Source organism: Anomaloglossus baeobatrachus, chromosome 1 (genome assembly GCF_048569485.1).
Source record: "Anomaloglossus baeobatrachus isolate aAnoBae1 chromosome 1, aAnoBae1.hap1, whole genome shotgun sequence".
Lineage (NCBI taxonomy): Eukaryota > Metazoa > Chordata > Amphibia > Anura > Aromobatidae > Anomaloglossus > Anomaloglossus baeobatrachus.
Genome location: NC_134353.1, coordinates 505,452,802 through 505,463,535, shown reverse-complemented (window position 1 = coordinate 505,463,535; position 10,734 = coordinate 505,452,802). Strand labels below are relative to the sequence as shown.

The 10,734-nt window shown below is 50.7% G+C and overlaps 1 protein-coding gene across 1 annotated transcript in view; it reads left to right on the top strand.

The window, feature by feature from the left end:
- The first annotated feature begins 1,072 nt into the window (after positions 1–1,072).
- The window catches only part of HSDL2 (hydroxysteroid dehydrogenase like 2), a 101,044-nt gene continuing 91,382 nt past the window's right edge, over positions 1,073–10,734 (top strand). The window contains exons 1-2 of the mRNA XM_075338781.1: positions 1,073–1,179; positions 1,335–1,400. Coding sequence (XP_075194896.1) covers positions 1,384–1,400 — 17 coding nt within the window. The 5' untranslated portion in view covers positions 1,073–1,179; positions 1,335–1,383. The remainder of the gene's footprint in view (positions 1,180–1,334; positions 1,401–10,734) is intronic.

Sequence of the window (10,734 nt, the reverse complement as noted above, 5' to 3'; positions counted from 1 at the left end):
CCACTCCTGTCTTCTCCTCTGGGCAGCAGCCCCTCAGCCCACTCCACTGTTCTCTATACGGGGCAGCCCACTCCTGTCTTCTCCTCTGGGCGGCAGCCCCTCAGCCCACTCCACTGTTCTCTATACGGGGCAGCCCCCTCAGCCCACTCCACTGTTCTCTATACGGGGCAGCCCCTCAGCCCACTCCACTGTTCTCTATACGGGGCAGCCCCTCAGCCCACTCCACTGTTCTCTATACGGGGCAGCCCCTCAGCCCACTCCACTGTTCTCTATACGGGGCAGCCCCTCAGCCCACTCCACTGTTCTCTATACGGGGCAGCCCCTCAGCCCACTCCACTGTTCTCTATACGGGGCAGCCCCTCAGCCCACTCCACTGTTCTCTATACGGGGCAGCCCACTCCTGTCTTCTCCTCTGGGCGGCAGCTCCTCAGCCCACTCCACTGTTCTCTATACGGGGCAGCCCCTCAGCCCACTCCACTGTTCTCTATACGGGGCAGCCCCTCAGCCCACTCCACTGTTCTCTATACGGGGCAGCCCCTCAGCCCACTCCACTGTTCTCTATACGGGGCAGCCCCTCAGCCCACTCCACTGTTCTCTATACGGGGCAGCCCACTCCTGTCTTCTCCTCTGGGCGGCAGCTCCTCAGCCCACTCCACTGTTCTCTATACGGGGCAGCCCCTCAGCCCACTCCACTGTTCTCTATACGGGGCAGCCCCTCAGCCCACTCCACTGTTCTCTATACGGGGCAGCCCCTCAGCCCACTCCACTGTTCTCTATACGGGGCAGCCCCCCTCAGCCCACTCCACTGTTCTCTATACGGGGCAGCCCCCCTCAGCCCACTCCACTGTTCTCTATACGGGGCAGCCCCTCAGCCCACTCCACTGTTCTCTATACGGGGCAGCCCCTCAGCCCACTCCACTGTTCTCTATACGGGGCAGCCCACTCCTGTCTTCTCCTCTGGGCTGCAGCCACCTCAGCCCTCATAGGACCAGTCTCGCCTTCTCTGCACACGGCAGCCACTGTCTGGCACATGCTGCTTCCTGGTATCAGCACTACACTGGGGAGGCTCCGCCCCTTCCTGTAACGTCAGCCCTCACAGGAGCAGCTCCGTTCTAGAAAAGTGGTCTCAAAAACTAGGTGACCGGTCACAGTGTTGAGCGGAGCGCACTGCAGCGCCAGGTAATGTGCGGAGCTGCCGCCTGTGCAGTAATGGAGGTGATGTCGGGTGGTTACTGATAATACACAGCGCGATGACCTTTACTACATGACGTTCCAGGTGAACGTGGACATGTGAGATAAAGGTTATAGTCTAACTGCTGCCTTCCTATACACAGCCTCCAGTAAGAAGTCTCTGAAGTGCCAGCGAGCAGGACCGTGGGCACCATGCTGCCAAACACTGGGTAAGTGGGCAGAGCATAGGATCACTTCTTTCTCTGTACTTTGTGAATGCCCCAGACCTCTGCATGGCTCTTTATTACAGTCACAGGCTGTGCACTTCACCTGGTCTGGTCCCCATTACAGGCTGCTCGCTTGACCCAGTCACGTGCCCGTTACACGCAGCACGCTTCAGCCGGTCGCAGGCTGCACGCTTGTGCCCGGTCGCAGGCTGCTCGCTTGACCCCCGTCACGACCCCGTCGCAGGCTGCTCGCTTGACCCCCGTCGCAGGCTGCTCGCTTGACCCCCGTCGCAGGCTGCTCGCTTGACCCCCGTCGCAGGCTGCTCGCTTGACCCCCGTCGCAGGCTGCTCGCTTGACCCCCGTCACGTCCCCGTCGCAGGCTGCTCGCTTGACCTGGTCACATCCCCATCACAAGCACTGTCTCAGAGCTTTCTACCACAAGCCATATACAGTGTGTCCACCCATATCCTGTCCACTGCCATTAACTTGAGAACGGCGGCAGCTATAGAAGTGGTGTCTAGGTATAGTAAAGTAGCCATGCGCTACGCAATTAAACCACCTATAGCACCACCTGGTGGGAAAACAACGGAGTTAGCATTTTTATCTCAAACGGAACAAGATAGAGAAAAAAAGTGAATTACAAAGTTGCAGGGGGATTGTATGCGTAGATTTCTAAAATGAAATCTGCAGCATTTCTGCATCTAAAAATCGCGCATATTTTCTGCATGCAGTCAAGCATTTTTTGGCTTGAAAATGCAACAACGCAGTTTAACCTAGGATTTTGGGTAAATATTGGAATGAATGGGTAAACTTTGCACCAAACGGTAAGTTACTGCATCAGGAACTGACATGGTTTAGATTAAAAGAAACAAAAGATTAAAAGAAACTGCACACAATACCCCCCCCCCCCAACACACACTCGCACATCATGCATGAAATTAAAGGGGTTCTCTGATATAAACAAGTTATCTATCCACAATTAATCATATATAAACCCCTACTGATCCACATGTGATAATCTGTTGACTAGTCTGCGTCTAACTGGAAGTTGGACCAGTGTGCAAAATGGAGAACTGCCTCTCAATTTTTCCAGCAGCCCAATGAGAATCAATGGAGTGGCGGTGGGAATCTTACCTGCTGCTCCATGTTGCAATTGGAATAACAGTTCCCTATTAGAGATATAATTGAATAATAAAATATAATTCCCAATCTGCTGCTCAGAGCAGGTCTTGGTAGTGGGACACCCACTAGCGTTAAGCGAGTACCTAACTATTCGTACTCACTATACTCATAACAAGTACTGTCTAATACTCGCGTATTCATTCCGAATAGTGTGTGCAATGTAAGTCAATGGGGAAAACTCGCAAAGTAACGAGAAACCTGAATTCCGCACTATTCGCTACTCACACGAATAGTGCGGAATTCGGGTTACTCGTTACATTGAGTTTTCCCCATTGACTTGCATTACACACACTATTCGGAATGAATACGCGAGTATTAGGAGTATAGCGAGTACACACATTAGTAAAAATGACACTTGAAAGCAGCGCTACTCGCTATCCATTCTGTCTTTACCACATGTATGTAATGACCTTGAACAGTAGTAAAATAAAAAAAAAAAAGTTCCCATAAGTTCTTTTTTCACTGCTACAAAAAACAAACGGAACAATAAGTTGGAAAAAAAGTATTAAAAGACTGCATCAAACATATTGAACTATCCAATGCACCGCAAGGCAACATTTGCGGACTATAGGACAATCAGTACAGTTGTGCGCACAGCCAGTGCCGTATTCATGCTGCCCTAGGCACTGTAAATGGACATGCCCCCTACTAGCATGTCAGAATAAAGGTGTATATTCTCTCATAGAAGATAATCGGATGGATTGTGCAAATGACGCTGCTCAAACTCTGGTTAGCGCTTAAGCGGAGCGTCAGTATACTTTGATCCGATTCTCTCACATGCGAGAATTGGAGCACAAGTGAGGAGAAGACGGAAAACTTAATCTCACCCTCTTCTCTCTTGTCTGCGTAGCTTGGACTGCGCTTGGTTGTCATCAGTGCAGTCCGATGTTTTACACGCACCTATAGTCTTATATCAGTGTGCGCCGTCCAATATACGCTGCCAATCACAGCATGCAGCAATTTTTTATTTTATTTTTTGCTTGAGGAAAAAAAACGCTGGTATATAACGTTGTATAACGTTGGACTGAATGCTATTTGATAAAACATTGGATAGCACTTGTCTGAGTTAGACGCTAGTGTAAGTGATCCCTTACTGACAACACTCTTAAAGATGGACTCACACGAGCGTATGGCATCGGATGCGAGAGCATCGGATGCGATATGCTAATGACTCCTGGCTCAGGCTCTGCTGTGAGCGTAAACAGAGTGTCATGCAACTGTGACCCGATCCTGCAATCAGGTCACAGCTGTGAAGCTGAGGGAGGGAGCTGCACAGGAGAGGGAGGGGTTAATCCTCCCATCTCCTCCATTGCCAGCATGTGCGTATATCACACTGCACTGGGATAACATCCGAGTGCAGTCCGTTGTATCTCTCGCACGTTTGACTTGAATGGGTGCGAGTGATACGGCTCTTGCAGAAAATTGTGGCATGTTGCTACTTTTCTCGCATCCAGAATCTGTACACGAGAAAAGCTGACTGCTCTCCCTCACTGACTAACATTGGTCAGAGTGCAATGAGAGATTCTCTCGCATTCCACTCGTATGATTTCAACGCTCGTGTGAGAGTACCCTTAGGTAGATGATTGTTGAGGGAGAAAAGAATCCAACATGTCTAATTTCAACTTCAAATCCTTTTGTTCTATAAGGGTACGTTCCCACGATCAGGGAGACACCGTGTTGTAGACACAGCACCATTCCTCTTGCGGAGACGCTAGCGTTCTACGCTGAAGAACGCAGCGTCCATGCCCACACTCGGGATTCTGGGCGCTGTGCATTTTCAGTGTTTTCCCACTGAAAACACTCTTGTCTCTGCAAGAATAAATTGACATGCTACAACTTAGAAAACTGCAGGTCAGTTTACGCTGTGTAGACAAGAGGCACAGTGGGCATGAGATTTCTATAAATCCCATCCACTGTGCTTGCACTGTACAATGCGAAAACGCGCAACTTCCAAAATGCTGCTAATCCTGATTGTGGAAATGTACCCTGAGAGATAAGTCTGCGTCAAAAATATTTGGTAGAGTCTCGCTCATAGAGAGCAAAGGAGCACTCTCTGTATTGTGTAAACGTCTAACTCCCAATATGTCCCTAACCATGTTTAGGAGATGCTGGGAGTTGTTGTTAGCAGCTATCACCAGACTGCCAACCATGCAGGATTCACGGTACTGATTAGATGCACGCAGTAGCACTATTTAAAAATTTAAAACGGAACTTAACTTTTCTAAAATCTTTATATGTTTTAGGCCCTTAAATTGTGATCAGATTGGCACAGGTCTGAGCACTGAGACCCCACTGCTCAGGAGACAGGAGAGCACAAAAAGCGTATGACCTTCCACAGCATTCATACTCCGCTATGTGTGCACCTCTGTCTTCTGAGTTGGGCACTGCTAAGAGGTATTTTGAGCTATTAGTGGTGGTCTGGGCACCCGGATCCCCATTGATCGTCTAAGAATTAAATGGCCTAGAACATTAAAAATAAAAAAATCTCCCAAACGTTTTTCTTTTTAAAGTGCATTTGCCCTGTGACCGATCAGTTCCCTATCTAGACATATGCTGTCAGTCACTCGATGTACAAGAAAATGTTCGCTTGTCAGATGACTTGATTATTAAGCTTGCTTAAATATCATAATTCTCGACAGAGAACTATGTATGGGGGGAATAGAATAACAATCATGTTAAAGGGAATCTGCCACCTTTGAAGCTTTTAAGCTATTAATATGGACATATACAGTCAGGGCCAGAAATATTTGGACAGTGACACAAGTTTTGTTATTTTAGCTGTTTACAAAAACATGTTCAGAAATACAATTATATATATAATATGGGCTGAAAGTGCACACTCCCAGCTGCAATATGAGAGTTTTCACATCCAAATCGGAGAAAGGGTTTAGGAATCATAGCTCTGTAATGCATAGCCTCCTCTTTTTCAAGGGACCAAAAGTAATTGGACAAGGGACTCTAGGGGCTGCAATTAACTCTGAAGGCGTCTCCCTCGTTAACCTGTAATCAATGAAGTAGTTAAAAGGTCTGCGGTTGATTACAGGTGTGTGGTTTTGCATTTGGAAGCTGTTGCTGTGACCAGACAACATGCGGTCTAAGGAACTCTCAATTGAGGTGAAGCAGAACATCCTGAGGCTGAAAAAAAAGAAAAAAAAAAGCATACAGCCAAAGCTACCCAGGAGTTCATGAGTGCAAAAAAGTGGAACATTCTGCAATGGCCAAGTCAATCACCAGATCTTAACCCAATTGAGCATGCATTTCACTTGCTCAAATCCAGACTTAAGACGAAAAGACCCACAAACAAGCAAGACCTGAAGGCTGCGGCTGTAAAGGCCTGGCAAAGCATTAACCCCTTAACGACCTTTGACGTACTGAGTACGTCATGGTGACATGGTGCTAAACGACCCATGACGTACTCAGTACGTCATGGCGAAATCGCGGTCCCGGAGCCCCGGGGAGTGAAATTTGTTTACTTAAACGGTAGATTCGGGAAGGAGGGGACCTCTGCCTGACCTCAGGAGGGGTGGTGCCTCCTCCCCGAACCTACAGAGGCTGTGATTGGCTGACGAACGCCGCTCAGCCAATTACAGCCACTGTAATGTTCCAGCCATTGAAAATGGCTGGAACATTGAAATCCAGCCCTGATCAGTGCTGCTGTAGCACTGGCCATTGGCTGGAGCTGGGTGATCGATGCTTCACCCGCCCCCAGCTCTGATTGGAGAGACCGGTCTTGTGACCGCTCTCTCCAATCAATGTGGATCTGCGGCCTGTGACTGTCCCTGGAAGCCAAGGAGAGCGGTAAGTTGCTGTCCCCGCCGCCCGCCCGCCCCTGTCCCCGCCGCCTGCTCCTGTCCCCGCCGCTGTCTCCGATCGCCCCGCCATGCTCCCGCTCCACCGCTGTCTCCGATCGCCCCGGCGCCATGCTCCCGCTCCACCGCTGTCCCCGCCGCTGTCTCCGATCGCCCCGGCGCCATGCTCCCGCTCCACCGCCGTCCCCGCCGCTGTCTCCGATCGCCCCGGCGCCATGCTCCCGCTCCACCGCCGTCCCCGCCGCTGTCTCCGATCGCCCCGGCGCCATGCTCCCGCTCCACCGCCGTCCCCGCCGCTGTCTCCGATCGCCCCGGCGCCATGCTCCCGCTCCACCGCCGTCCCCGCCGCTGTCTCCGATCGCCCCGGCGCCATGCTCCCGCTCCACCGCCGTCCCCGCCGCTGTCTCCGATCGCCCCGGCGCCATGCTCCCGCTCCACCGCCGTCCCCGCCGCTGTCTCCGATCGCCCCGGCGCCATGCTCCCGCTCCACCGCCGTCCCCGCCGCTGTCTCCGATCGCCCCGGCGCCATGCTCCCGCTCCACCGCCGTCCCCGCCGCTGTCTCCGATCGCCCCGGCGCCATGCTCCCGCTCCACCGCCGTCCCCGCCGCTGTCTCCGATCGCCCCGGCGCCATGCTCCCGCTCCACCGCCGTCCCCGCCGCTGTCTCCGATCGCCCCGGCGCCATGCTCCCGCTCCACCGCCGTCCCCGCCGCTGTCTCCGATCGCCCCGGCGCCATGCTCCCGCTCCACCGCCGTCCCCGCCGCTGTCTCCGATCGCCCCGGCGCCATGCTCCCGCTCCACCGCCGTCCCCGCCGCTGTCTCCGATCGCCCCGGCGCCATGCTCCCGCTCCACCGCCGTCCCCGCCGCTGTCTCCGATCGCCCCGGCGCCATGCTCCCGCTCCACCGCCGTCCCCGCCGCTGTCTCCGATCGCCCCGCCGCCGCTCCCGCTCCACCGCTGTCCCCGCCGCCATGCTCGCCACTGTCCCCGCCGCCGTCGCACCCACCTTTTTCAGCCGCTGCTGCCCCCGAATCGGCCCCCACTGTTCCCGATCGGCGGCCGCCGCCGCCGCCTCCTTCATTGGCTGCCCCTTCTCCATCGCCACACCTCCTATCCCTCCATGTGCTGCAAGCCACCCTCCCCCCCACATGTGGGGGGAGGGTGGCTTGCAGCACATGTGGGGGGAGGGTGGCTGGCTTGCAGCACATGTGGCCACCCTCCCCCTACATGTGCTGCAAGCCACCCTCCCCCCACATGTGCTGCAAGCCAGCCACCCTCCCCCCACATGTGCTGCAAGCCACCCTCCCCCCACATGTGCTGCACGCCAGCCACCCTCCCCCTACATGTGCTGCAAGCCACCCTCCCCCTACATGTGCTGCAAGCCACCCTCCCCCCGGGGTCCCCCCTCCTCCATGTGCCATCTCTCTCTCCCATCAGACTCTGCCCCCCTCCCCGATCTGCTGCCTGCTCTCTCCCATTTTCCATCTACTGCCCCCTCTCACCCTCCTCGATCTGTTGCCTCCTTCATCTGCTGCCTCTTCTGTCTGCTGTGATCCTGCTGCCTAGATCCATCCTGTAAGGTAGGTATCCCCATCTCACCTCCTCCCCCCCATCCTCTGCCGCTCCTCCATCCGCTGCGCCATTTCCCATCCATCCGCTGCGCCATTTCCCATCCATCCGCTGCGCCATTTCCCATCATCCATCCGCTGCGCCCTTTCCCATCCTCTGCCGCTCCTCCACCCGCTGCGCCCTTTCCCATCTTCCATCCGCTGCGCCCTTTCTCATCTGCCGCCCCGCCCTCTCGCATCGCATTATCCAGCGCAGTTGCTCGCTTCCAGACTGCAGTGGATGATGCGATGCGAGACTCGTGCATTGCTCTCACGTTTGGCACTGGTCTTGGCAGGCGCTCATTTTTTTTTTTTTCTACTGATGTCTGTATTTTTTATTTCGCCAAACTAATTTTTTTTTGTATGGCGGGGGTCTAGTTTCCAAAATGGGATCACATGTGGGGGAGCTCCATTGTTTAGGCACCTCAGGGGGTCTCCAAATGAAACATGGCGTCTGCTAATAATTCCAATCAATTTTACTGTGAAATGGCGCTCCTTCTCTTCTGAGCCCCGCCGTACGCCCAAACAATTGATTTCCACCACATATGAGGTATCGTCGTACTCAGGAGAAATTGCACAATACATTTTATGGTGCATTTTTTCTGATACCCTTGTGGAAAAAAAAGCTACCTGTTTGAAAAAACAATTTTGTGGTAAAAAAAATAAAATATTTTCACGGCTGAACATTACAAACGTTTATGAAGCCTCCAGGGGTTCAAAGTGCTCCCTAAACAGCTAGATAAATTCCATGAGGGGTCTAGTTTCCAAAATGGGGTCAATTGTGGGGGAGCTCCATTGTTTAGGCACTTCAGGGGGGTCTCCAAACGCAACATGGCGTCCGCTAATAATTCCAACCAATTTTGCTGTGAAATGGCGCTCCTTGCCTTCCGAGTCCTGCCGTGTGCCCAAACATTTGATTTCCACCACATATGGGGTATCTGCGTACTCAGGAGAAAATGCACAATACATTTTATGGTGCATTTTTTCCTGATACCCTTGTGATAAAAAAGCTACCTGGTTGAAGCAACAGTTTTGTGGTAAAAAAAAAATTTTTTCTTTTCACGGCTCAACGTTATAAACTTCTGTGAAGCCCCCAGGGGTTCAAAGTGCACATCAAACATCTAGAAAAAATATTTGAGGGCTCTAGTTTCCAAAATGGGGTCACTTATGGGGGAGCTCCATTGTTTAGGCACCTCGGGGAGTCTTCAAACCCGACATGGCGTCCGCTAATGAGTGCAGCTAATTTTGCACTCAAAAATTCAAATGGCGCTCCTTGCCTTCCGAGTCCTGCTGTGTGCCCAAACATTTGATTACCACCACATATGGGTTATCTGCGTACTCAGGAGAAAATGCACGATACATTTTATGATGCATTTTTCCTGATACCCTTGTGAAAATACTAATTTTTATGGCTAAAGTAACATTTTTGTGTTAAAAAAGTAAAATTTTCATTTTTTCGTCTACATTGCTTTGGTTGCTGTGAAGCTCCTAAAGGGTTAATAAACTTCTTGGATGTGGTTTTGAGCAGAGTGAGGGGTGCAGATTTTAGAATTGGGTCACTTTTGGGTATTTTCTGTCGCCTAGGTTTCTCAAATCGCTCCAAATGTGATGTGGTACCTAAAAAATTTTTTTTTGTAAATTTTGTTGGAAAAATGAGAAATTGGTGATGAACTTTGAACCTTTCTAACTTCCTAACGGAATTTTTTTTTTTTTCAAAAATTGCGCTGGTGTAAAGTAGACATGTGGGAAATGTTATTTAGTAACTTTTTTGTGTGACATATCTCTCAGATTTATGGGCATAAAATTTCAAATTTTGAAAATTGCAAAATTTTCAAAATTTTCGCCAAATTTCCGAAATTTTCACAAATAAACGCAAAACATATCGGCCTAAATTTACCACTGACATGAAGTACAATATGTCACGAAAAAACAATCTCAGAATCGCCAGGATCCGTTGAAGTGTTCCAGAGTTATAACCCGTCAAAGTGACACTGGTCAAAATTGCAAAAAATGGCCGGGTCTTTAAGGTAAAAACAGGCTGGGGGCTGAAGGGGTTAAGAAGGAGGAAACCCAGCGTTTGGTGATGTCCATGGGTTCCAGACTTAAGGCAGTGATTGCCTCCAAAGGATTCGCAACAAAATATTGAAAATAAAAATTTTGTTTGGGTTTTGTTTATTTGTCCAATTACTTTTGACCTAAAATGTGGAGTGTTTGTAAAGAAATGTGTACAATTCCACAATTTCTATCAGATATTTTTGTTCAAACCTTCAAATCAAACGTTACAATCTGCACTTGAATTCTGTTGTAGAGGTTTCATTTCAAATTCAATGTGGTGGCATGCAGAGCCCAACTCGCGAAAATTGTGTCACTGTCCAAATATTTCTGGACCTAACTATGTATCCAGCTGAAATTAGTCATACCTGTATGCCTCATGGATGATAGCTTGTTCAGTAAAATACATCATTTATATAGTATATTCGATCTTCCAGGCTATGGGATGTGCACTGCCCGCAAGATAAGCCTGCCTCCAGTCTTCATTATACAAGATATCTCCTCCCCTTCTCTTACTTGGTGTCCCTCTGAGGTTAGGTGCACGTCTAGAAATTCTGTGGCTACGTGATCTGCCTCCCGTACCTCCCCTGCAATGTTCTGCCATTCTGTAGTTTCTAATGCGACATTTAAAACTGACTCGTGAACACATCAAAATTGTATACAGTGTCCACAGAAGGGTGAAACG